The 25,889-nt window shown below is 35.4% G+C and overlaps 5 protein-coding genes across 11 annotated transcripts; 4 read left to right on the forward strand and 1 right to left on the reverse strand.

Moving 5' to 3' along the window:
- Nucleotides 1-505: 505 nt before the first annotated feature.
- Nucleotides 506-2,850, forward strand: LOC107191624 (myotubularin-related protein 9). The gene is made up of 7 exons (XM_015580710.1): nucleotides 506-661; nucleotides 781-946; nucleotides 1,022-1,314; nucleotides 1,408-1,511; nucleotides 1,639-1,943; nucleotides 2,041-2,364; nucleotides 2,450-2,850. Exons 1-7 carry the CDS (start codon nucleotides 506-508, stop codon nucleotides 2,848-2,850), a joined length of 1,749 nt encoding a protein of 582 aa, XP_015436196.1.
- A 2,725-nt stretch (nucleotides 2,851-5,575) lies between these two features.
- LOC107191623 (histone deacetylase complex subunit SAP130) lies at nucleotides 5,576-9,857 on the forward strand. 5 transcript variants are annotated; one of them, XM_015580706.1, is made up of 11 exons: nucleotides 5,576-5,609; nucleotides 6,511-6,817; nucleotides 6,889-7,133; nucleotides 7,341-7,692; nucleotides 7,781-7,984; nucleotides 8,068-8,191; nucleotides 8,279-8,491; nucleotides 8,558-8,695; nucleotides 8,775-9,215; nucleotides 9,285-9,478; nucleotides 9,550-9,857. In XM_015580706.1, the coding sequence occupies exons 2-11, from the start codon at nucleotides 6,521-6,523 to the stop codon at nucleotides 9,796-9,798; spliced, it is 2,457 nt and encodes an 818-aa protein (XP_015436192.1). In that variant the 5' UTR covers nucleotides 5,576-5,609; nucleotides 6,511-6,520; the 3' UTR covers nucleotides 9,799-9,857. The 5 variants fall into 5 exon arrangements, with proteins under 5 accessions (XP_015436192.1, XP_015436190.1, XP_015436191.1 ...); XM_015580704.1 differs by having other exon boundaries at nucleotides 8,068-8,491; XM_015580705.1 differs by having other exon boundaries at nucleotides 8,068-8,491; nucleotides 8,609-8,695.
- A 565-nt stretch (nucleotides 9,858-10,422) lies between these two features.
- LOC107191572 (dynein assembly factor 3, axonemal) lies at nucleotides 10,423-12,085 on the forward strand. Its single transcript, XM_015580633.1, has 6 exons — nucleotides 10,423-10,675; nucleotides 10,739-10,928; nucleotides 10,972-11,142; nucleotides 11,213-11,392; nucleotides 11,465-11,696; nucleotides 11,786-12,085. The coding sequence occupies exons 1-6, from the start codon at nucleotides 10,423-10,425 to the stop codon at nucleotides 12,083-12,085; spliced, it is 1,326 nt and encodes a 441-aa protein (XP_015436119.1).
- Nucleotides 12,086-12,766: 681 nt separating this feature from the next.
- Nucleotides 12,767-19,580, forward strand: LOC107191618 (histone-lysine N-methyltransferase NSD2). Of its 3 annotated transcripts, XM_015580697.1 has the most exons (14): nucleotides 12,767-13,348; nucleotides 13,558-13,834; nucleotides 14,011-14,426; nucleotides 14,504-15,209; nucleotides 15,299-15,465; nucleotides 15,536-15,854; nucleotides 16,039-16,261; nucleotides 16,359-16,554; nucleotides 16,663-17,092; nucleotides 17,173-17,446; nucleotides 17,511-17,731; nucleotides 17,811-18,037; nucleotides 18,778-18,856; nucleotides 19,273-19,337. In XM_015580697.1, the coding sequence occupies exons 1-13, from the start codon at nucleotides 13,133-13,135 to the stop codon at nucleotides 18,811-18,813; spliced, it is 3,708 nt and encodes a 1,235-aa protein (XP_015436183.1). In that variant the 5' UTR covers nucleotides 12,767-13,132; the 3' UTR covers nucleotides 18,814-18,856; nucleotides 19,273-19,337. The 3 variants fall into 3 exon arrangements, with proteins under 3 accessions (XP_015436183.1, XP_015436181.1, XP_015436182.1); XM_015580695.1 differs by lacking the exon at nucleotides 18,778-18,856 and having other exon boundaries at nucleotides 19,273-19,580; XM_015580696.1 differs by lacking the exon at nucleotides 18,778-18,856 and having other exon boundaries at nucleotides 12,767-13,162; nucleotides 19,273-19,580.
- A 1,888-nt stretch (nucleotides 19,581-21,468) lies between these two features.
- Nucleotides 21,469-25,334, reverse strand: LOC107191573 (CSC1-like protein 2). Its single transcript, XM_015580635.1, has 12 exons — nucleotides 25,197-25,334; nucleotides 24,591-24,717; nucleotides 24,211-24,428; nucleotides 23,849-24,125; nucleotides 23,655-23,758; nucleotides 23,347-23,539; nucleotides 23,165-23,279; nucleotides 22,874-23,070; nucleotides 22,443-22,769; nucleotides 22,078-22,353; nucleotides 21,752-21,985; nucleotides 21,469-21,672 (listed from the first exon to the last, which is right to left on the reverse strand). The coding sequence occupies exons 1-12, from the start codon at nucleotides 25,214-25,216 to the stop codon at nucleotides 21,469-21,471; spliced, it is 2,292 nt and encodes a 763-aa protein (XP_015436121.1). The 5' UTR covers nucleotides 25,217-25,334.
- Nucleotides 25,335-25,889: the final 555 nt, after the last annotated feature.

A 25,889-nucleotide genomic window follows, 5' to 3' on the forward strand; every position in this document is an offset into this window, starting at 1 on the left:
TAATTACAATTTAATCTTTTTAATGAAACAGGCGTGTAATAACACTGCGGCGTCATCTTACTGCAAGCATGTGGCATTAATTGATTAATAAGTTGAGCGTTTTACCGTAGATGACACTGTAAGGCATATTCATCTCACTTATCAGTAAATAGGGTCCCAATAGCAGTTCTGTCACAAACCGTTTGTGTATATTTATGTATTACATATGTCAACATATATGCAAGTAAACAAGAACGTGGCTGTAATCGACTCCTTAAGTTTATATACACTGGTTTACACAGAAATATTTCAACGGAATGGATATGTTGTAAAAAACTACTACACATCTGTATGGTTTACATGGAAGTTTCTGTTATTATACCCTTTGTTTATTTCTCTCAACTCATTAAGGAGGAGTTCTACAATGATTTAATAAAATACCATCGTTAGGTTATGCAAAACTGTCAAAACATTACTAACGAAATTACTAACGATTGAGACCTGAAGAATTTCCACAAAGCTCATAATGGAACTTAGTGATTTAATATTAATTCCAAATCTCGACAATGTTATGTTAATAGATAAAAGTGATGGCAATAATAAATGCATAGATGGAAGATTATGTATTAGTAGTCACCATCTTCTTTGGTCATCGCGACAAGACAGTCGGCAAGAGCTCTGGGTATAATTTACGAAGACAATGATTTTAGTTTTAATTACAATTATCTAACATGGAAGTTCTCTAATTTTAAATAAAACGTTTATTCGTTTTTGTAACGCTTCTCTCGATGTATTTTTTAGCTCTTGTATCGAAACATTGATCTTATAGAGAAGAAATTAAATACTCAAAGCCCAGGTGGTAGTGTAATATTAAAATGCAAAGATTTTCGAATTTTACAATTAGATATCAATTCAACGGACGACTTAGCTAGTGTTGTTTTATCTATAGAAAAATTAACATCCCAAGGTATAATATTTGCCTTCTACATAAGAAACAATAATAATTTCTTTTTACCACAAGCTTTTATTCTGTTTGTTCCAGAGCAAACTTTACAATATCCTTTCTTTCACAGACCACAGGCTATTGGTAATATTTCTGTACAAGCAGAAGATGGATGGACTGCGTTTGCTCCTGTTTCTGAGTGGTCGAGATTATTAACTGCTCATGCAGATGAGTGGCGTATCAGTTATTTAAATAAAGACTACAAAGTTTGCAATTCTTATCCTTCCGCTGTTATAGTACCTCGTCACGTAGAAGATAAAGTTATAATATCGTCTGCTAATTTTAGAGATGGTGGGAGATTTCCTGTTTTATGTTACAGACACAATGGAGGGGTATGATATACATTATTAAACAAAGTAATGAAGCAACAAGCAAAAGTAAATGCACATTGTAGACATTTATCAACGTATTAATAAATATTGCAGAGTGTCTTGTTAAGAAGTAGCCAACCCATGTGCAGTACTACCGGCAAGAGATGCAAAGAGGATGAAAGATTATTAAACGCGGTGTTAGGTCCGGGCAGACGCGGGTAAATACAATACTTCAAGCTTAGAAATTCCAAAGTAAAGCTACACAATGTTAACCATCGTGTCTATCCATAATAGTACAAGCATATTTAGCCGTTACTGCGCTACTAATATATACTTTTTCAATAGTTATATAGTAGATACGAGATCCGTTAGTCAAGCTCATAGCTCTAGAGCCAAAGGAGGTGGTACAGAAATGGATGCTGCTTATCCACAATGGCGGAAAGTACACAAGGCAGTCCCACGTCCACACGACTTAGCGGATAGTTTTTTTAAATTGATAGAAGCTTGTAACGATGTAACGTGTTCTACTTCTCAGTGGCTCTCGAGACTCGATAGCTGTGGGTGGTTATCCGCTGTACAAAGTGCTTTAAATGCTGCTTGTGTAACTGCTCAATGTCTTCACCAAGAAATTGCAGCTGTATTAGTTCATGGTATGTAATCTACAAAAGAATTAAATTACAAATATAATTAAATCGCTAGTAAGAATCGCAATGTTTTCTGTAATGGTATTTATTACATTTTTAACAGGAAGCGCCGGTAGAGATTCTACTTTAGTGGTAACTAGTTTAGCCCAAGCAATATTAAATCCTGACTGTAGAACAGTGCGCGGTCTTCAGGCTTTGATTGAACGCGAATGGATACAAGCAGGCCATCAGTTTTTTAATCGAACACGTCATGGACCTTTCCACCCGGCAAATTCACAAAGTTCAACACATGCTCCAACTTTTCTTCTTTTTCTAGATTGCCTTTACCAACTGCATTATCAGTTTCAATTTAGCTTCGAATATACGGTGGAATTATTATTTGAATTATATAATCACGCGTACTATTCCAATTATGGAACATTTTTAGGTACGTACGTATGTACGCATACACTAGAATCTGCGTGATTTTATTTTCATATCAAACTACAAAACTTTGTTCTTGGCGTTTTTAGGTAACTCAGAAGCAGAGAGAGTCAGTCTTAGATTATCGGAAAGAACATATAGCTTATGGTCATACATAAATCAACCGGAAATGCTAGAGAAATGGTTGAACCCATTGTACGAACCAAATCCAAGTGTTATTTGGCCCAGTGTCGCGCCAATTAGTATTCAATTGTGGAAAGATCTTTATCTCGCTCGCACAACCGTTGCTCCATGGAAAGGTTTATCGTCATGCGTAAAGCAAATAAAACAGAATTACATGGCAGTAAGAAAAGTTGCTAGTCAATTGCGAGTCCAACTCAAGAGATCTATAGAAGAAATACGGACGGACACGGATACAACTTGTGAAACAGAAACTCAAGATGAACACAACTGCATAGCACAGTTAAGTCTAGAATCTCAAAATACCTGATATATAGGTGGTACATGATAAAATATACATCTGTGTTATACACTGTATCGTCAATCTGCCTTTATTTCCAATACAAAATTAGTATATCAAAGTACATGTTTTCGAACAATTTGTTACAAATTTAAATAATCGTGATTATATTTTGCATTTTTTAAAATCCTGTACACTAAAAATCATTATTATTATGATAATATGTAAATACGAACCTACAAATGTAAATATATACATGTTTTACCTCATAATACATACACAATTAATATAACACAAAGAGAACAAAGTAATGATTGTTATCCTAGTTACTTCTATGTGCAATACATCATATTTGTGCATTCTTCGTAGTACATGATGTAGGATTTATCACAACACGTGAGATTCCATTGTTTTAGCTTTGAGAATATAATCTGTGAACATTCATTTATTTATATTGCTTCAATTACGTCGTAATATAGTTTAATGTAGTTTCCTTGATAAATCTGGCACAGCATGTTTAAAAGTAATTAGAGATACCAATGGGATATATTAGAATTGAATACTGATTTAGCAACAAAAGAAATAGTCGATTACTTATTAGTATGTATGTGCGCTTAAAAGATATTCAAGGTGAGTCATTTAAATCGATTCTCGCGAATATCGTCGAAACCGTTAATGTTACCGAAACATGATTCACATAAAAGTTGAATGATTTCGAGAGGGAAATAATTCGATGCGAGTGATTTTTTGTAGGTGGACTCATAAGGGGCATATGAAGGTCAAATTTATTTTCTTAGATGGAACCATATATTTTTTAATGCATTAGTCGATGCAACTCGTCATTCCCCGTAAAAAGCATAAATGTGTAGACTGCTTCTACCTTGAAAATAGACTAATCTCAGTTTTAAATTTTACGTGTAAAAATAAAAGCAACTTTAGAGGATATCAACAAGACTTAATCATCATTTGAGGAAGAACAGTAGGCATTTGGAAGAAGTCAAAACTATTTAGATTGTTGCTACCAACGAAAAAATGGGAGATCGTTGGTGGGGAAAGAAGGTAGGTGTTTCATCGGATACAAAAAAACTGAAAGGAATCCAACGACCATTCGCTTGGGTTTCCCAAGGTCTCCAGAATTTTACGATTATTTTTAAGAGTTAGTATAAAATACCATAAACTTACTGTTATCATTTGAATTTACGTGTACATTATCACGAACAAGCTATATAATAATAATAGCAAATAAGTGTAATGTAACCAGCACTGTCAAAATTTCGACGTATAATAAAACGTAAACCGAACTTTCATTATCCTGCACGCACTCACTTACCTAACTATTGAAGGTGAACACTGTAACTGATTTCTAATTGTTTCTTGTAATTTTAGTTACCTTCATTAATCTCGGTAAAATATTTATGGTGAAAGTGAGGCTTCTTGCGAACGATTTGAGCCTGTTTTCTTCATATCCAAAAAACGTTGCTCCTCTCTTTTCTGAAAATCGATTCTGAGGTTCGGTTTCCTTGGATGAGTATGGATCTAGTCACGAGTAAAAGTAAAATAACGTGGACTAAATTCAAACCCATCCAGGGCCACAGACCAAATTGATTTCTTATCCTATGATCGATGTTTGTTGAACTCGATGAAACGTAAATTGTAAATCATCGAGAATAGAATGTTCCAATAAAAGTTCAATGAGAAGATGGAGAAGATCGCGAACTTAATCGGTAACGGTCTCACAAGGCAAAATGTAGCGGAATGATGTGTTTGAAAACGGATCGCAAAAGTTGCAGGTAGGGGAATCGGGATAAGGGATTGGGATTGATATATGTCTGTATACTACTCCCTACCCTTACTTCACCTTACTTCTTGTAATGACTTTCTCAACGCCTTACACACAAAAAATCCCATATAAATTTGTACATGGTATCCTCGCGAGTGCTCGCGAGCAAACTCAGCTTCCGCTAGGGGAAAAAGTGGCGTAAGAATAAGAGCCTCCTACCACTTGGTAAACTTAATTCAAGTATTGTAATAAATGTTAAAATGAATGTTAATTTGGCATAAATTTCAGAAACTTTTGAAACCAAGTGATAGTAGGCCCTTTCAGGTCCTTTCGCTACGCGACTTTTTTCCCTAGCCGAAGCCGAGTTTGCTTGCTGAATACTTATATACTTTTAGGCAAGAGTAAGTGGAGTGAGTGTATCGCGAGATGATCGCGAGTTTCTAAAAGATGTGAGCATAAAGCTACCTGAAGCGCCTGTAGCTAACTACATAGTGATGATTAATGAACAAGGAAAATTTCTAAAAGATGTTTTTTGATCCGAGATAAATGGATCCCTTTCTTTCATTGGATATCTTAGCGTTTTGCCATGACCTTAGAAAAGTGATATAAATTTGTTTCGATTAAATACGTCTGTCTATTCCTGTTACATTCTACTAGGGTAAAATCCCTAACCGCTTACCTTTGGCGCCTTTGCTGCGCACAGCCGCGCAAACCTTGGGGAACGTGGTTCTAGTGACAATACGAATTATTCGGAAAGTACGTAAAACGGTGAGGACATTTATTTATCTGATTCTTATAAGTATATACATATGTACTGTACTGTGCTGTGCTGTGATGTACTTTCATACTGACCGCCATAAATTTCTGTACTTACGGGAAAGGTGCTCTTCTGGTTGTAAAATGTTTTTTACAAGGAACATCAATGAAACAGAAATATTTTAGAAATACCGTATAAGTTTGTTTAAGTGAATTGCTAATGGTCTTCTTGCAGTGTTACGTTCTTTTAAAGGTACGCATACTTCATCACTACACTCATAGTGCTGATTCCTGTCAATTTAAAATACATGGAACTACTGTGCTCTTACTCCTAAGAAATTTTCTTTACTTGTAATATCTCATAAACTCGGCATTGTCATCAGCTTTATCCTTGTAACATTTCTAATAAAATTATAATAAAATCGTCTAACCTCTAAATATTCTGTAGCGTTTTTATATCATGTATTATGGAAACATGGGAATGCTGTACTGTTAACAGCATCCTTCAAATACTGGGTGTCCCAAAGGTAACCATCTATTTTGAGAAATAATAGGAATTTTAGAACAACTGTAAAACATGGAAAGGTATGTGTACTGAAACAAAATATATGTCTTTTTTACATTTAAGTTGCTTAAAACCCATTTTGGTGAGTTTTTAAATTTCTAAATGTTTCCATTTTCTTTTCAGGTTTTATTAGTGATGATTGTATAGGAGTTACCATAGTTGCATATAAAATAAAAGGCACAAAGTGCAATGAAATTAAAGACAAATTTCAGAGGAAATGTTATAAAACAGGTCCTAGATATCAGGTTATACGCGACTTCATGAGGACTGAATTTGTACATGGCAGTCTGTTTTTTTATTTGTTTAAAATTGATGTCTGTAATTTTTAATGATGGTCGATAAGTAGAATCTACTGATTAAACTGTGGGTCATGTGTTTCCATGCATTTATTTAAATATACATGCATTTTATGTCAGTTTATATATATTCTTTTGTGTTGTGTAGTTATTTTTCTAAAATTCCTATTCTCAAAATAGGTGGTTATCTTTGGGACACCCTGTACTATATACAGCATTTTAACATGATAAAATAAAGATACAAAATAGTTAGGGTTTAGTATCCTGAGTTTTGTTAAAAAATTCATTTTCAGAATAACAGACATGAATACAACAATGAGTTCTGTAGAAAGTGGCGGTGAGAAACGTGTACCAGAAACGACTGTGCAAAATGTTGCGCAAAATTTAACTACAATACAATCCGTGCAAAGTGTACAAAGTGTCGTACAGAGTAATATACAGAATATTCAGTCAACACAAACCATTGTGGGTTCAATTGGAACACCTACTAATCACGTAGGTAAATCAATATCGATGGATACAAACCCAAAATTACCCCTAATGAAACCTGTAGTTCCATCTGGTACCACATCCACTTCGGAAACTAATAAAATAACAACGGTAATGGAACAGTAACACAAAAATCTGTATTATCATTTAATTTTAAGGAATTGACATTTCTCTGTTTGTAGCTTTGTTCCGTAGGTTCTACAGTAAGGATAATATCTCCAGGTATGTTGAGTACGGTCGAACGTCAAAATCAACCACAAACTCAACAACTGTTACAACAAACGCAACAGGTAACTAGTATGCCGGCAACGTATCATGTACCGAGAGGACCAGCTGCTGTTGCCAATATATCTGCTCCAAGATCGACAGTGGCTACTCCTATTGTTAGAGCAAATACTGGGCAGACTGTTCCTACAACAAGGTCCGGGTATGTATGTATTTATCTACGTAAAGGGAACTTTATAACACAAAATTTATTCTTAAGATTTAACCAGTTGCGCTACCTGGAGTAGCGTATAGGTCTACGGTTGCGTGCGTAGTGGATGTGCGTGACACATCTAAATACCGCAACTGGTTAATAAAAAAAAAACTGTGCCTACTATGAATGTATATTTTTACATTTTACATATTTCAGAATAAGTACACCTATTTCAAATCCCCAGTGGCAACCTAAAACGACGTCAGTTGTGTATGCTCAACCGCAGAGGCATCCTACGCCTCCGGTGGGTCGAGTTTCAAGACCATCGTCTACCGTGTATACCAGCCAACAGCCTCGTTTAATTACGCCGACAGGTCAAGGAAGATCGGTACAAGCCACGATGATCACTGGAGTTCCGGGCACTCCATCCAGATTAATAGCACCTGTTCTACAAACAAATAATAGTATTACAAGATTACCGGTCTCACAGAGTAGACTACCTACTCCTCAGGTGACAAATATATCGCAGACTCCACAATCTGGTAGAACCTCTGCTCAAACTATTCAGGTAAATTATTATACTTCTTAACGCGTCTATGAAAACTATGGAACAATATTACAGTAATGATCGGATATATTCTACATTAAAATTGTAGCCCAATCAATCAAACAGATCTCTAAGTACAACGGGTGCTGTTAGTCGCATAGCTGTATCAACACCTGTAGTTGGAACTGTAAATAGGATAAGTGGTACAGCTTCGGTAACTGTTCAACCAACAGTGGGGCGGCAATTGTCGATTAACACAGTGGCTGGTCCATCGGCCGGTACTGTTAGTCGAATCGTCATCCCATCTCAGCAAGTAGGAACTGGAAAACCAACTTTGCTATGTACATTTAATATAGTGTGTAATATTTATTGGATACTGAGTAAACCTGATTTTAGGTGCAGCAACAGCCACAGTCGCATCAGTCGCAATCGCAACAACAGGCGACCCCACGTGTTGTGCAAACAGTAACATCTTTGTCGAATCTCAATACAGTGTCGCGAGTAATTAATACAACAGCAAGTACGTCAAATGCAACAAGAATATCACAACCAGCACCAACTACAGTTGCTAGAATCACTGGAATGTCTTTACATCCCTTACCTTTAGCGCCCGCAAGGGCTACCTCCGCACCTGTTAAAACAGTGCAAGCTCAAAACATTGGACCGACTGTTCAGATTAAACCCTCTCAGCAATCTGGTTTGCGAGTTTCTTCGGCGAGTAGTGCAAACAATAATTCGAATACGATTCCTGCTCAGTCTGGTCAAGGGCAGTATTTACATCCACCACATACCGCCACCTACTATTCCTTTGAACCAACAGGTAATTTCATGATCGTCACTTCCGACTATACTTTTAAAACAAACTTACCTTGATGCTGTTACATAGGAACATATTCACAATATCGACAAACACCAGTAAGATTACTTGTTGAACCAGGGTACGATGAACCACATACCAAACCAAACGCATCTCCAAGACCAAGCATACTTAGAAAAAGAGATCACGACACTTCACCCGTGAAAGGTATAAGGAAAAGTAACAGAATGACATTCACGTTGTGCATACGATAGTTTCATATGATCGAATATTTTTATATATTCAGGTGTAGCAAAAAATTTAGTTCCTGTACTCGCGTCTTTACCTCCTGTCACGACATCCAGTCCTCCTTGTTCACCAAGAGGAGATCAAGACGGCGGAGGTTGTCAAAGTTCAGGATCCACTACAGTTTCGGCTACATCGTCACCAGGTTTGGATGAAGAACCAGAACAGTCTAGAATTACTATGAATACGACGGTGGAGATGTCCCCGAGAAAGAAACCTCGAAAACAACAACTTACCAGTGTAGAGTTAACAGAATCAAGATGCACGGAGGAAGAAATGCAATTTATTACGGAGGACAGAATGAAGAAAGAACTTAAAGAAGAACCTAAAGAAAAATCGGCTGATAAGAGACAAATTTCAAATGCGCAACGTGACATTATTAAGTCTCCTACGCAACAGTCAACTGTTGCTATACGAACGCGACCTATACCTAGTTTGTTAGGTTTGTAAGAAACAAGCAGTTGGAATTGTTGTCCATATACGTGGTAAAGTATCATTTTCCTTTCTACAGGGCCATCTTGGAAGAACCGATGGGGTAGCAGACTTCATCACTATAGAAGACCCAGCGAAGTTCGACCCCGTGAAGAAAGACGACCGACAGTTGCAGAAATAGCACAACAAAAACATGTATTACAAAAGCTAAATGGTTGGAAGGTATATCATCTCACGGCGCAAATGGAAGATATTGCTGATCTTGAGAAACAAGTACGCTCAAACATCGTACTTACAGCTAATATCAATAAAACTGTGAATTATTATATACTGTATTTATACAGGTACATGAGAAATTGAAAACAACACTAACGATGCTCGAATCGCAGCAGAACATCAGGACTAGACAGGACGATGGGCTTGAACGAGTAAATGAACTAATTAAAGGAAATATGCAACGTAGCAGCTTAATTAGCGAAGGAATGAATGAAGCACGAACGCAGCTTATTGCAATATTTCAACATAAAGGACCTATTACCGATATTTTACAACGATGTGGTAATAAACGGGCTCAAAAGAAACGAGACAAATGAGCTGGTGTTTACGTTAAACTCGAATTGAAATGAATGTTTTTAAAGGAAATCTTACAGAGGCAAGGTTCGAACGGAAATTATTTTTATCTGTGTTACAGAATCTATATTATAGGAGTAAAATAAATGATTTTATAAGTCTATGACACGACTGTCGCTAAACAAGTTTATACTTTTATTATAAAAATCTAATTTTTATTTTAATATAATACTTCTATTTGTTTAAATTTTTTACATATGTCGTGTTACATAACTGTATGTGCGGCTAATGTCCTATGTATATACATATATACATATAACTGTACTACATGTAATTAAATTAAAATACTTCAGAAAAAAATTATAAAACTCGACGCGAGGAAGTTTTAAGAGCGTAAGAATAAAATAAACGAAATTAATATTAATATTTGTACTATGAAACGCGAGATGTTCAATTTACATTGCATTATATTTATGTTCACTTACAGAGACTTGCAAGGTGTAGTTACAAGTTTGTTACCATGGTGACAACATGTTCTGAAATATTTAGTTAGCAACGACAACAGTGTCATTTAATATTTTACAATTCGGTATTTGTAACAACGCAGTACCAGTAATTTACTGATATATCATTACTAGTGTAACAATATGTGGTGGGGTTACAGTCCTGCATTAGACATACAACTTGAACTTAATAAAAGCGAGTGTAATTGTCTAGGTCTAGATGAACGTCTCGAAGTATTAATTGTAGGTGCTGGTGATGCGAGACACATTGTGAAGACATTGGCATCATCTTATTTGCACCATGATCGCATTATTACGTATAATGTGATTGAATCAACGTTGGAACAAGTTGCAAGATCCATTCTTTTATTGAGCACTTGTTTAGACAAAAACCTAGGTATGTATACACGAATTTCAAACATAACTTGTGATTGCTCTTGTTTAATATATTTCAATCAAGGGTTACAAGAAGCAACTCGATACTACCTGGAAATATTTGGAAACACTCTTGTACGTCCAGCAACAGCCAAGTATTTGATAAAGCATTCAAATCACTTGGCAAATATACCAACCTGTACAGTTGATTGTCCTTGGTTAAGTTTGGAAACATTCAAGCACAAGGATAAAGATCGATTAGAAGCAATTTTCAAGTAAGTTTCAGGCTTTGCTTTTGTCTATATTATTTTTCATAAGATTTTGGGAGCGTGCAGCGTGTGAAAACATTCCCATTGTGGAACATTGGAATCAAAGAGTTAGAAAATCACTGAAAACAAGATACGATTACCGTGATGGTGTTTTTGACTGGGATTATCATATGATTTTAAAGTCTCGGAATATCTTGAATTTAACTTTGCAAGAATACAGGTATATTTATTATAATATATTGTCGCATATACGTGTACCAACGATTATAATTTATTGATTCCAAAACTAGATTTTGGAGAAGCAACGGTGTCGCGTTCACTTGGTTAGAAGGCGAACCTGTTAGAAGCAACCCAACATTATTAAGTAATATAATACAATATGGTCCAGCATCTGTACACTGTGGTTACTTAGGAGATATTACAAATGGTCCCTTCTATGCATGGACCTTGGAGGAAGGGAAGCATAATGAGTAAGATGCAATCTCTTATTTAATGCCAAGCATTACCTTTTACATTGTAATAAAGTAATCACAATTTAGTAGGTATAGAGCAACCGACGCAGCTGAACAAGAAGTTATGCGGTCCATCCACGAAATCAAAACAAGAGAACCACTGTGTGATGATGTTATTGGGTCACATAGAGATTCTTCTATCCTAAATGGCACTTTAGTAACTGAAATGCCAAATAATCAAATAGAACAAGAAATTTGGAAAAGAGAAACAAATAAAAGTAAAAACGACAGTGTGTCTTGGATAAATATTGAAAATCATAAGGTACTATGTAACACCATACATTTAACAAATGTAGCACGCAGGTTGTTTTCTAAAAATAAGAAAAGTATTTTTAATTAAAGTATTTTTAGGTCATTTTTCATCCTATAAAATCTATACAGACACTAAAATACAAAGTCGGTTACATGAACAGATTTGATTATATCTGGATAGCGCACAATATGACGGAACATTTACCTAATTTTATACCACTATTAAAGAAAGGAGCAATTGTATTAATTGAGCTTAAGAAGAACCTAGTGGAATTACGCGAGGAAGATTTATTCAATTTTGTGAAGGAATTGAAAAGTTGTGCACAGAAAAACGGCTTGCGTGAAATCGGTGATATAAATGTCAAAAAGCATTGTATTGCCAAATTTTGTAAAACCTGAAATATCATAAATAAATAACTAAGCGTTACCCAACCTTTCTCCCTCTCTCCCTCCCTTCTTTCAATTTTTATCATAATTCGTAACTCAATAATAACAAGATATAAAAGATTATCAAAATGCAATTGTTAAGACATAAATTAATACGCAAGCGTGAGAATATGTATGTATATAGAGGCATATTCAGTTTCTTTTGTCGCATTAATGTATATATTATTCAACATAGGGAGATATTACAAATCCACGTTAACGATATATATATACATATATATGTTTGTAACACCGTGGAACATGTATATATTTAATAAAGCCATGCGAAATCCTCAATGAAATAGACAATGTAACATACCATTTTATAAGTTTTTAGTCGGATAGATAGGTATTTTGTATTAAAACCAATATGCATTATAAATATTCAGTTTGACCATTTGATTAATGTGTATTTAAATAGATATATATATATATTTATATATACGCACACACAGCATGCATGCACAATGGGATAATGTTATAACAAAATGACAAAAAATTTAATAATTAAATGAAATATAGAATAACACTGTACGTACAGTTGAGTATTGACAGAATTTATAGAATAAAAGTTACCAAACACTACTGTATGTACATAGTGAAAAATCAAACGCAGCGTGGTTACGAGAATTACCCAAAATCGCGGGAAACGCGTCCTGTTCTTGCTCAGAGGTTCGTGAGGTTCGGTTACGATTTTATAATATTAATACGGAAAAATGACTAATGCGAGAAAGTATATATTTTCATAAAAAGCTTATAGAAACTAGTATATCCTAGTATACCATTACTGTATGCTAGATAGCGATACCCGTAGTTTTTCTAAGACATAAAGTAACCCTGGAAAATCGGCCATCGCAGCTATTTTCAGCGATAATGAAAATTGTTTTCGACGAGTGAACCCTTTATACGTAAGTTCTGAGGTTTATATCGCACTAACCAACAAAGAAGTGCACAACGTTTCATAATACTGAACCATTGTTAGTTCTGGAGAACGAAAATGTTGAATTAGTACAGCAAGCTATGAGCTCTATCAACAGAGTATACAGTAAGGTGGGCATAAGCACTGAATCAAGATTCGACGATTGCGGCAGTAATTTGGATGCAACGAGAAGCAATTTCGAGTATGAGAAAAAGAACTTTAGTGCAGAATATAATAGAACTTCACCAAGTAGAAGTCGTTATGGTAGAACAATAAAACCCAAGTCTCCTAAAAATGAGGTTGTCAGTTCACCAAAGGCATGTTTCGTTTCTTAAAATGAATTGCGATTCTTCTGATTATTAATTAATATAATTTTTAATAAACTATCGTACTAAATACAGTAAAATTGCTTTATAATGCTTTCTCATATTATTTGTGTTTCGAGGAAGACCATTGCATTAGTTTTGTTTGATTGTGTTATTTTTTGTTGATAGGAATCTTTCATAATTTATTTCCCCTATTATAGAATTCTAAAATGTCGAAAGCACGGAAATATCAAAATTCATCTGACAGCAGTAATGAAAGCATGGATGAGAATAATGCAACAAATGATATGGATGATACAAGCGATTCTTCCACCAGTTTAAGTACCATGGAGGAATCTGCTCCAAAAATAATTGGTCCGTCGATACAATGCAGTTGGGTATTAGGTGAATTGGCATGGGCAAGAGTTGGTAATTTTCCTTTCTGGCCTTGTGTGATAACACTTGATCCAATTTTAATGATGTACCACAGGCTAAAAGGTAAATGTTTGTTTTTGTCTAAAAATATTTTGATATTCTAACCATTTCTTTGTTTCTTTCATGTTTTCTACCTTTCTATTTTAATAAAAATAATAAGTTCAAGAATAAATTAGTATTAAGTTCAAGATAGACATTGTAATGCACTTCTAATGAAATTAAATAATTTGTTTGACTAGCTACTGCCAGGTCACAGATATTAATGATACATGTACAGTATTTCGGCGATAAAGGACGTCACAGTTGGGTATCTTCAAATTCCATGATACCATTTACTAATCTCGATGACTTTAAAAAATTGTCAGAATCGGTAACTACAGAAGTCAAGAAGAGAGATCCAAAGTATGCTGCTGCATTTGTAGTAAAACCTGGAATAAAATCGAAGTGGGAAAGCGCGATAGAAGAAGCTATGGAGGTTCACTCAATGAGTAATGAGGACAGAGCAAATATTTTTAAACCAAAAGAAAAAAATATAAAGAACAGGTCACCAAAAACAGTAGTCGCATTAGATGAGAAAGATAAGACTAACAAAAGGAAGCAATTGCATGATTTGAGTGGACTTGACGTTAAGCGTGTTAAGCAGGAGAATGTAAATGTACGAACGATATTTGTAAGATAAAACGGTCTTACATAAATCTTTTTGTCATTGATTCTAATTTAATAATGTTGCAGGTATGCGAAACAGATGGTACATCGTCTAAAACGCAAAAATACATGGAAAATGGTAAAAGTCATTCCAAACTTAATTCTGACACTCCTCCGATGTCCCCTCTGAGTCAACGGGATTCTAACGATGATGGTTCCGTTATGCAGAAAGTAGAATTTAAGGCAGAAGAAGATGTAGATGGTGTTTTTGACGTTTTTTATGAACGAAATAGAGATATGATGGAAGATGAAAATCCTGATATATCAGAAAACGATATTAAAGAATACTTGAAGAAAACTTGGGATTCAATGAATTCTTCGTTTCGTAAGAAGTATCGATCGTGCGTAACATCGGATACTTGTAATACTCCTATGAAAGAAAATTTGTCGGATCAAGAAGATTTATCAACAGATGTGGAATCGAATACAAAGGACGTTAAAAAGTCGAGAATTAAAGTGGAAAAGGAAGAGATGACTGTTTCAGAAACGAAAAAAAGCAGACCGTACAATCTCTTTAAAGGAATGAAGCAAGAGAAGGTGTGTCAAATATGCGAACAAACTGGAAAATTGACTAGATGTAAAGGACCTTGCTATTCGTATTTCCATTTGTCTTGTGTCAAACCTGGTGAATCCAGTCCAGAACATTCCATTGACGAGAGCACAATGGACGATAAGATACTCGATGATATTAAGGAGATTAAACGAAATAATGTCGACGAGGATGACAGTAGCGGTATTTAAATCAAGCTGAAATTTGTTGCGCTCAATAAGAGTATTAATCGCTTTTAATCAGACGATTCATTATTTTTTCGTTAATTTCAGGTAAAACTGATGAACAAGAAGACGAATTATTCAAATGCATCGATTGTTTGTCAGGTGTAGCACCTGCATGCTTTATATGCAATGAAAGGGAAGGAGACAGAATAAGGTGTTCTGTATTAGCCTGTGGAAAACATTATCATTCGTCTTGCTTGAAGTCGTGGCCACAGGTAATAACAAGACTATCACTCGTCTCTCCTGATTCGATACTATAAAATTTATTATTATTTTCAATATTAGTCTCATTGGCAAGGAGGTCGATTGACTTGCTCGTATCACGTGTGTCACACGTGTAGTTCGGATAATCCTCAGGACAGTCATTCGAGAACTCCTAACGAAAAGTTGGCACGATGCGTTCGCTGTCCTTCGTCTTATCATACATCTACTTCTTGCTTGCCCGCTGGTTCGGTGATTCTGACTGGCAGCCAAATAGTTTGTCCAAAGCATTATCAAGCCCCCCATCCCCCAGTAAATGCGGCATGGTGCTTTTTATGCACAAGAGGAGGAAGTCTTATCTGTTGCGATACCTGTCCAACATCTTTTCATCTTGAGTGTTTAGGTGAATATTTTGAATTAGATAAAAATAACAACAGTGGTAATTCGGACGATAATAGTGATAGTAACGGTACAAATGGTGGTTGTAATACTAGTAACAGTAGTATTACTGTTGCTAGTAGTAGAAACATTCACGATATTTGAATGTTTCGCAATACAACGGGTACTATAAACAACAATAATTTCAGGGATTGACGCGCCGGACGGTGCGTTTATTTGCGAAGACTGTGAAACTGGCAGACTGCCTTTATACGGAGAAGTTGTTTGGGTTAAACTTGGTAACTATCGCTGGTGGCCATCTCGGATCTGTTATCCTCACGAAATTCCTGAAAATATAGAAGCTATACCCCATAGCTCTGGTAAATTTTGCGTAATGTTTTTAGGATCGAATAATTATTATTGGATTCACAGGTAAACAGTCTACTTTTCACGGAGATAATGAAAAATGTGTTACCTGTCAAATGTATTGGTTAATTCTTCGTATTATTGTTTCCTTGTTCTTTTTCAGGGGTCGCGCTTTTCTTTATCAAGACGGCGATGCAAATATAAAACCACCAATCGGTAAAAAAAATAACAGAGACGATACTTACCGGAAAGCGTTAGAAGAGGCCAATGACATTCACCAGCGTTTAAAAATTGAAAGAGCTGCTGCTAAAGACCATGGACCCCGAGGATTGAAGCCTCCACCTTATGTTAAATTGAAAGTAAAAGTCATTTTTTAAAATGTTTTTCTACGTGTACTTAGTAGCGTTGTCAGAGTAGTACTTCGTATATTTGAACTGACATTCTGTAACAAAAAATAATGTTCGTAGATGAATAAACCGGTTGGTAATGTAAAGCCGACGGAAGTTGAAAGTATCGTCGCTTGCGATTGCGATGCAGAGTGGGAAAATCCATGTGCACCAGGAACGGATTGCCTCAATAGAATATTGTTGGTTGAATGTAGCCCCGGTATCTGTCCGGCTGGTTCAAAATGCAATAATCAAGCATTCGCGAGAAGACAATATCCTGCTATGGAACCGTTTTACACTGTTGCCCGTGGTTGGGGCCTCAGAAGTTTAGAACACATTAATGCAGGACAATTTGTTATCGAATACGTAGGTGAAGTTATAGACGAGGCTGAGTACAAACGAAGACTACATAGGAAAAAGGAATTAAAAAACGAGAATTTTTATTTTTTAACCATAGATAATAATAGAATGATAGACGCCGAACCAAAGGGCAATCTAAGTCGATTTATGAGTGAGTACTATGCATCCTTATCAAATGCTGAAATATAAAGAACGAACTTACACTATTAAACTATTCTTTTCGGAATGCAGATCATTCGTGTTCACCAAACTGCGAGACTCAGAAATGGACGGTAAATGGAGATACGCGTATAGGTCTGTTTGCGTTATGCGATATAGAGCCTGGTGAAGAATTAACTTTTAATTATAATTTAGCTTGCGATGGAGAAACTCGAAAGCCCTGTCTGTGCGGTGCGTCAAATTGTAGCGGATTTATAGGTTTAAAGGTACAGAAACCGCAAGTAACGACTCCATCGATCCATCAAAAAAAATTTGAGAAGATTGACAAAATGAAACGTCAAAAGAGGTAAGCGAGTCGTACACGTTAGGTCACGGTAATCTTGATGTCTAATCGCTGGACGACTTCGTAGGTCGAGGAAACATTCGGCGTGTTGGAGTTGTGGACAAGAAATCGAAAAGTTAGACGACTTTGTGGTCTGTGATCAGAAGACATGCAATAAAAAATATCATAAAGCTTGCGTAGTCATCGACGACGAGGATTCTCGATTTAGTTGTCCGTGGCATCATTGTACAGAATGTGGACGTAGAACATCTGCGCATTGTTCTTTCTGCAGTGCTGCCTTTTGTCAAGGTAACAATATTGGAATGGGACAATACGCGTGTATGCTTGAGTCAAGGAAGTAAACGGATGTACTGTACTTTGTTGATAGTGCATTTGGAGGGAAACCTGTTTGAATATGGCGAAAAGGGTGGTTTCGTGTGTAAGCTACACGAAAATATGGAAATACAGAAATCATCTGTCGAAGACGAAAAAGATTATTCGGATAACGATACCGAAACAGACAGAGAATATTCTTCCACGGGGTCCAATAGCCCGCTCGTAGTAATGGAAAAAGCTGTACCACGCGAACCGTCACCGAGAGTTTCCATAGTGGAGGTGAGATGAAACTCTGCAATAAGAGTGTCGTCATTGCAAATTATAAGGAAGGACAAGCAATGCACGGCAATCATTTGAATGCTCATCCTAAGCTTTCATCTGAAATTATTTTATTTTGTTTATACCGTTTTAACTTAAAGCACGTTAGCGGATAAATTGCGTTGGTGGTGGTAAAGCATGAAAATATTTTACATAGAATATTATGTATTGGAAAATCGTAGAATGTTTGGCGGCTTTCTTCCAATCTCAACATTTTAAACGCGTATCGAGAAGTAATTTAATTTTTAAATACTCTTCGAATATGCGTTTGCATTTATTTTTCGATACTTTCGTTTCAAAAGATACACGTATTCTTCATATTATGATTTACAGAGTTTTTTTTTTTAAACGTCGATTAGAAGTAACGATCCATGTACATTTAAAAAATACATTCACTACTCTGTTCACTCTCATATGCAATCGAGTTCACTCTATTCTATATTTTTGTAGCTCTGAATTTTATGTTACGCTACGCTACGTTTGCCTTATGTATTGATACTGATTTGTAAGTTACAACACTTTGTTACAAAGAATATATACGATTGTAGATGCAGTTTTATACGAATAATAGCCGGCTGCTGATGTAATATTCGTTGACAGTGAATGTTTCCAAAAGAAAAACAAAAGAGAGATTAATGAAAAATTAACTTATTTCTTTTTTTTTTTTTTTTTTTTTTTTAATTATTTTTCATTGTTCCCAGCATCCCCTCCCTGACATTGGCAGTAGTGAGAAGTAGTAACAAACAAACAAACATGTTCTGTTTAACTTTATACGTTCAAGTGAGTGTACACTTTTGCTATTATCTATTTGGATTTTTTTGAAACCGTAACGTAATCTTAGTAATAGAACAACTCCTAATTTGCAGTTAATAAATAATTTATTTATAATTTATTCATTTGTGCAGTTTTACGAATGTATTTGTGAGTAAATAATTTTTATACAGAATAAATATTAAAATCGTACCATTGTATATACATATGTGTTATGGGGATTCGCGTAATTTATAGCACTTTAATGCACGCAATTTGGCTGTAAAACGGAGTTTACCTTTACATTCACATAGATTATTCTGCATCCGGATTAAGTATTTCGATAAAGTATTGTTCTGCTGCAGTATAGCTAAACGAGCATTCATGTGCATACATAATGTAAATAGTAATGTGATAATTTTTCTAAACGGCAATGTGACTCGTAGGTTCATCCAAGCAGCGAAGAAAGTGAAGAATCTCAAAAAGAGGATGACGAGGAAGCAATACAGTCTGCTGAGTTTATGCCGTGCGAGTACAGCTCAAAAAACACGAAGAGAAAAACATTGCACCGATTGTCTCTGAGACTGAGGGAAGAGGAAGATCAGGTAGCAGAGTTAAATAACCTTACGTCTAGTCAACTGGAGGCCATAATCGGTGGCAGTTTGTACGAGTGAACCTTTAGTTCTCGTCAAATAGGTTCGAATAGCCAAATATATTGCAGTTCGTGTATCACTTCCATGAAAAATCACAATGTAAAACATTGCAATTTAAATAGAATATTCAATGTTATTCATTCCATGTCAAATAGATCGGTTAAATAACACATTTTAATAAACCCACGATTATGCTTTTGATAAAATAAACTCCAATTTTCAAATAATACTTTTAGAACAGTTTTGTGGTGAACAACTCGACAATCTGTTCGCTGAATATATTCGTTTTTTTTCTTTTATTTGTGTACTCTCTTCTTGTCGGAAACAATATATTTACTTTTAAAATGATTGACAATTTCTAGTGTTGACAAATGTTTGCCACCGTGCACACATTTGTTTGTGTTTGCACAAAATTCTTTTGAATGTAAAGGAAGCATCTGTTTCCGTAAACGTTATTTGCTTCATCTGATTGACATGGAATGCTCCTGTTTATCTGCAAGTAAAACGTGACACACGCTTACTGGCTTGCAAATATCATACATTTCGGTTTTCTAAATGTGTAGTAGAATATTTGATTTTTAAAGTGTGGCATACTAATTCAGTGCCTTGTCTCAGTCAGGTTTAATTGGAACTCTAACACTGATATACTTTCAAGGGCCCAATGTTTAATTTTACAGTTATTCGGACGACAGTTCGACAGACATTTTTAAATCATTCGGTTTCTATTTGAGATATTCATTTCATACGTGAACAATTGCATCGGTCGCGAGTAACGTATTCTCCGCCGTTAAAGCAAATACTTATATATCTTTACACTGCCTTGTACATTTGAAACATTTGTATTACGCGAAATATGTTACTTTTAAGAGTACTTAGTCTTAAGGTGCCGAGTAAGCGAAATCATTATCTGATATTTCATAGTGATGACGAGCACTATTATCTCTTTTCTACGTGAATGATTAAACCACGTTCATAGATGCATTCAATGATACCCGTTTTTTTTTTAATGAATTAAAACTTGATACTGGTGTATAATAGATACAAGAACTGTCTCCAAGGAATATTATTTAAATGTGAATACCATAGAGCCAAGAAAATAATATAAATCTGTTAATAGCGTTTCTGTCTATGTATTTGAAATTGTATATACGAACAAAATGTGTCGTTGATGGAAATGTGAGATAAAAAATTCAATATAATTAAGCAAATTTTCTGTAATATAACCGAAAATTACTATTTATATTACTTTACAGTCAGTATACGTTTAGTATGATTTTATTTATCAATTTGAAACACAGTAAAAAATTCATTCCGAGAGATAGACACAAATGCAAGTAATGTTTTCATACGGTTTGTATTTCTTGTTATTTATACAAATGTGAATATTTTTTTTCTCACGTACCTCGTATATCGTGGCGTAATACTAATGGCTATGCAAAAAAAAACATTGTTGATTATTCGTTTATTCGAAACGTTTATACGTAAAATGAAGTGTGTAAAAAATTAATATATTTGAAAATAACATTCGATGGAGGCATGTGCAGTAAAGAAATGGGAAGCCCAGGTAAATAATAACGTCAACTGCTGTTGTTATTGTTGTTGCTGTTATTATTATTATGACTAATCTGATAATAAGTTACTTTTTACTAATAAGTAAGTACAAATGAAATATTATCAAATTACCTTCTCGACAATTTGTAATTAATCTCAACATTTTCATACATTTATAGGCGTAACGTGACATTACTTGTTTCGGTTGTATGTACATAATAGGTATGTATAACTTCAATGTTATGTGAGATATCGACACATTATACGTGAATTCGATTTCATTCGCGTACACGCTTTACATTATACACGATATATCAGAATACATGGAATTTCAATAATTGATCGCAGTATGTAAAATAGTTCACCATATGATATTATCGAATGATCTTGATACACCAATTGCACACTGCATGACGACGTGTTCAAACAAAAGAACAATCATGCTGTCGATTCTTTACCATAGTCTTGATAAAGTTTTGGACTCTCTTTTACCGAAGAGGTGTTGGTGCTGCTTAAGCTAGGCATATTTAAATCTGAATTCGTGTCGTTAGATACAGTCTCTTCCAAAGAAACTTGTTTCTTACGCAAGGCAGGTGCGATAAAATTTTGACCACCTGATAAATCTCTTTTCACTGCCTGTGTCTGGAAAATATTCACGACTAGCGATATCTTTTGGAGCGACATTCAGTGTGACGAATGAAAACGTAGATTATGACTGTACCTTAGATTTTGATGACGGCAAGGTAGCACCAGTAACAAGACCTAAAATACTTGCCGCAAGACCACTAAGTTGCACAGCGGCTAACGGCGATAAGCCTCTTCTTACTAAGCCCAAAGCCAGTAATGCAGCCTGAGCTAAAATCGGGGCAGCTCCAATAGCGTTTGCCGCTGCTCCTGCTAACTGACCTCCGCCAACACTCGGTCCGTACGCAAAGCATAGATTATGCCTGTCCACCTATCCAACATCAAATGCAATAATATATTTATTAATGTTGTATTTTTGTATCGGGAATTCACACAATTTCAATGCGAAACATTCAAACATACCAAATGTTTCACTAAAAGATATAGCAATCCAAAAGGTGTAATTAATGGACAGGCTAAACTGTAGACCGTTGTCATAGTAAAAACTAGGGCTAACCAGGCATAATGAGCACCCAGAGGAAATTCCCATAACACTGCCTTTCTAACGTGTACTCGTTCTGCTCTACTACGAGCTACGCATAGTCTGAAGGTGTACATTGCTAGTTCAGGGAATCTGACCAATTCCAATGCACTTCCCAGTAAAGCCGCAGTAATGACATAATTTACAAATAGAGCGCCCTGTAAAATCGCGCTGTAGTTGTGTATTTGCATGCAGATAGATTTCAGAACAATTTTAGCATGTGACAACTAGAGCAACATAATCTTACCTGATCCGGCAAAAATACACAATCCCATCTTTCCGTGCCATTCGTCGGATTCACAGTCCATTCTAAGAATGCCTGGGCACTGGTTAACCCTAAACTAGGCAATATGAGTACCATCAGTAACAAAAGGAGTAACGTTTTCGTCATTACTGCCCGATTTAGACTACTTCTAGTCCAATGTCTAACCAGTGATTCACTTCTTGCCACTAATACAGGCATTAAAGCAGCGACGCTGACTAGTAATAAGGTTGGAAGGAAAGATGAAACTATCGGACTAAGATTCATAATATCTCCTGTGATCGGTAATTTATTCAAAGCAGTTACTATTACCTGAAATGAAACGTTACGAATGCGCGAAACGTTTATACGTGGTAACAAAGGATAATGTGTGCTCTTCACATGTTATACTATACCAGAAGTGAAAGATTACTTACAGCTGGGGTCGTAAGAAAAAACAGTATGATACCTAGAGCAAAATTGATTAAAACAGCGTTCAAATACCAGCATGGTCTCGTTACACTCAAATTTTCCCAGAAGATGTCAGACGGCGTTGGCGCGTAATCTACAACCCACTTTAAACTAGGCGAAGAACGTAAATTTCTTCGCATAGTTTTAGCCGCGCCAGGTGTACCTATTCATCGTAATTACTAATGTTAACTTTTGTTGTGCTACTTTTTAAACAGTGTACAATATATTAATATAAATAATCATAAGTTATAACAAACCCAAAGTCACGAAAGCTACTCCTAGAGGTCTGCTCAATGCCACTCTTTTCTCTTCTTCGACTAACGCGGTTAATCGGACTTCTTCGTTCGCGTAAAATTCATGGGCATCAATTTGCTGTGAAATACATGAGATATTTATTTTCGAAATTCTGTTAGGATACTTTCGTCTGTGAATCACATACATGTTTGCAGCAACAACCTAACACTTGGCCACATGGGTACGGATACATTGTTAAAGGTTCTCTTCTCTTTGCATAGTTTTCACAGTATAAACGTGCTTGCTCGGCGCAATCTTTTTCTGCATCCAAAGCTGAAAGCCGTCTAATATCGTAAGCCAGTGTAACATCTTCAACCGTTAAAGTAGGGAATGCTTCTCTACAAAGAATAATTACCGTGAGAGAAACAAAATGAACTAAATGAAAATCACATAGTGAAGAGTCGAATTGGTAATACAAATTGTCGATTTGCATGAAAATATGAATTTACATACTTGAAGTAATTAGTAAGAGTCTCACTTTTGCACTGGTGCTTTGGTATTTCCGCGACTAATAATGTTCTAGCTGCAAGCTCACCCCCGTGTTTAGCGTCTCGCACCTATATAATGTAGAACTGTTATTTCACCGTTCACATTCTCGAATGTCAAGCTTGCATTATGTTATTAGTGCGTACAATATTGTACTGTACCTTTCTCAAAAAATGTTTCATAATGTAACTACCCACAGGCAAATAGGATAAAATGAGTATCGAGTGCACCCAAATCCATTTAGACGTTGGATCCAGGTTTGATAATGTTGTGTGGCCGAACGTTGCATCGTCCCCTTGCATATTTCCATGGAAATTAATCGGTAAAGCTATGCATAACGATACGACAACCATTAAGGAAGTTAAGACGATTAAATGACGCTCAAACGATATGTACAGTAAACCATCAGGTCCAGCCCGCTTTAACAGTTCGTCGTCCCTAAAATCATAATTACAATATATTGTTTTGAATTTTAGCGTAATACTCTATGATTTGTATCCCAATAATTCTTTGTTACTCTTACGTTACTCTAAACGCAGTAACGATCCACGTTAGGAAGCCTCTATCGACCTGCGAAAGTTGCGAATTAACGGATGTTTCTATCCATATCGCATCTGTGTCTCTACTCTCGTTGTCCCCGTAAAATAATTCCATCCATCTCTCATCCGTTTTGCTGAGTAATGCGAGACGTCCGTAATTCCATGCCTTTTTCCGTAATAAACCGAACAAGATAACAAGTAACTGTGAAAGAAATAGCAATGTTAGAAACATCTCCCATATATTCTTTATCTGAACAGATTATTTTACACATTATGTAGGACTTGAATTGTTCAACTATGTATGTTGTCGGACTTTTAGTTGAACACAAGAGCAAATATACTATGCTTGTAGGCATATTCATACCAAGAATCCCAAAAAATTTAGCAACAAGTTCTCAGGAATGCCTGCATAAACATCGGTTATTATTGTTGTATTATGCCTTGGTATTGGAATGCATGTGTCTGCAGATGGAGTTTCACGCAAATTTGAGCTGAAATTTAGAAAAGAACAACATAGGAAAAATTGCTTACTAAGTAATTAGTTTTGGAGAAAACCCAGCATTGAACATTGTATTCTGACACCTTTTTTTTAAAATAAATCAGTACACTAAAATAAAATTGAGCATGATACTCTACAAACAGTACATTAAGAGTACATTAAATTTGATTCATGAAACTTTAAACGTTTAAACTTTGCGTCAATGTAGAACATATAAGTAACAAAACAATTTGACAAAGTCAGAAGACGCATATTATGGATATCTATCGAGTATATTTATATGTGCTCACGAATATACGTTTTTTCTGGCAAAACAAATAAAGGGTGCGATAAGACAGTTGAGTAGCAATGGCATTCGATGCGTTCCGACAAAGAAACGAGTTTGTTAACTTTTAAAAGTCTATTCGCACGCAATAATAAAGTACCGACTCTAAATTTTAAGCAAAGATGCATAATTAGTTGGTTACTTACTCGAGGAGAACGTAACCCATACTTGTAAGATGTTTATATTACTTTACTGCTAGATAAATACAAAAGCGCATGTTAGCAGACGTGTCTATCTGACACATCGTATACGAATGCTGTTGGTGACTAGCAGCTGTAAAGTACGCGTCAACATAGCCTAACCTGAATACTTGATTATAATAAAAGATAATACGATCTGAAATCAACCAGGTTTCACTAACGCGAGTTTTCTTTTCACTTAGATTACTCGTATCTGTCACGATTAATTATCGATTAAATTCCGTGGGTAAATGCATAAATCATAATTTCACAGAAAAAAAACATTTATAAACATATAAATGAATTATTTAATCAGTGTGTGTATTTGTCCAGGAGTGTGTGTGCATGCGCACGCGCATGCACAATATTCTATACTCTATATCTATACAAACGAAACATATTTCTAAATACAAGCAACCAATTAATCATCTTGTTTGAACAATCATTCTATATTTTATTTGTTAAAAAATATTTATTACAGTATTTGAAACATGATTCAGTTCAGTGTTTCAAGGGAAGTTTAAGTGTTAGTTGCTTTTGTCTGCACAAAGTAACAACGGTAACTTTCAATAATGTACAATATTCAATTCAATATAAATATTCAATATAAATATAATTACGTATAATTACAAATACTAATTTAGAGTTTACTTCTATTAG

This window comes from Dufourea novaeangliae, unplaced genomic scaffold (assembly GCF_001272555.1).
Source record: "Dufourea novaeangliae isolate 0120121106 unplaced genomic scaffold, ASM127255v1 scaffold228, whole genome shotgun sequence".
NCBI lineage: Eukaryota > Metazoa > Arthropoda > Insecta > Hymenoptera > Halictidae > Dufourea > Dufourea novaeangliae.

What these genes read in the sequence shown, in the direction of transcription:
- LOC107191624 (XM_015580710.1), top strand. Translation starts at nt 506, where the DNA reads ATGGAACTTAGTGATTTAATATTAATTCCAAATCTCGACAATGTTATG. An exon ending in TGCAGCTGTATTAGTTCATG is followed by an intron (nt 1,944 to 2,040) that starts GTATGTAATCTA and finishes CATTTTTAACAG; the next exon opens with GAAGCGCCGGTAGAGATTCT. An exon ending in CAATTATGGAACATTTTTAG is followed by an intron (nt 2,365 to 2,449) that starts GTACGTACGTAT and finishes TGGCGTTTTTAG; the next exon opens with GTAACTCAGAAGCAGAGAGA.
- LOC107191623 (XM_015580704.1), top strand. Translation starts at nt 6,521, where the DNA reads ATGAATACAACAATGAGTTCTGTAGAAAGTGGCGGTGAGAAACGTGTA. An exon ending in TCGTCATCCCATCTCAGCAA is followed by an intron (nt 7,985 to 8,067) that starts GTAGGAACTGGA and finishes ACCTGATTTTAG; the next exon opens with GTGCAGCAACAGCCACAGTC. An exon ending in TTGCTGATCTTGAGAAACAA is followed by an intron (nt 9,479 to 9,549) that starts GTACGCTCAAAC and finishes GTATTTATACAG; the next exon opens with GTACATGAGAAATTGAAAAC.
- LOC107191572 (XM_015580633.1), top strand. Translation starts at nt 10,423, where the DNA reads ATGTGGTGGGGTTACAGTCCTGCATTAGACATACAACTTGAACTTAAT. An exon ending in GAGGAAGGGAAGCATAATGA is followed by an intron (nt 11,393 to 11,464) that starts GTAAGATGCAAT and finishes ACAATTTAGTAG; the next exon opens with GTATAGAGCAACCGACGCAG. An exon ending in TAAATATTGAAAATCATAAG is followed by an intron (nt 11,697 to 11,785) that starts GTACTATGTAAC and finishes AAGTATTTTTAG; the next exon opens with GTCATTTTTCATCCTATAAA.
- LOC107191618 (XM_015580695.1), top strand. Translation starts at nt 13,133, where the DNA reads ATGAGCTCTATCAACAGAGTATACAGTAAGGTGGGCATAAGCACTGAA. An exon ending in AATTATTATTGGATTCACAG is followed by an intron (nt 16,262 to 16,358) that starts GTAAACAGTCTA and finishes GTTCTTTTTCAG; the next exon opens with GGGTCGCGCTTTTCTTTATC. An exon ending in CGAGAGTTTCCATAGTGGAG is followed by an intron (nt 18,038 to 19,272) that starts GTGAGATGAAAC and finishes TGTGACTCGTAG; the next exon opens with GTTCATCCAAGCAGCGAAGA.
- LOC107191573 (XM_015580635.1), bottom strand. Translation starts at nt 25,216, where the DNA reads ATGGGTTACGTTCTCCTCGA. An exon ending in TGAAACATTTTTTGAGAAAG is followed by an intron (nt 23,759 to 23,848) that starts GTACAGTACAAT and finishes TACATTATATAG; the next exon opens with GTGCGAGACGCTAAACACGG. An exon ending in GTGTATTTTTGCCGGATCAG is followed by an intron (nt 22,354 to 22,442) that starts GTAAGATTATGT and finishes GCGATTTTACAG; the next exon opens with GGCGCTCTATTTGTAAATTA.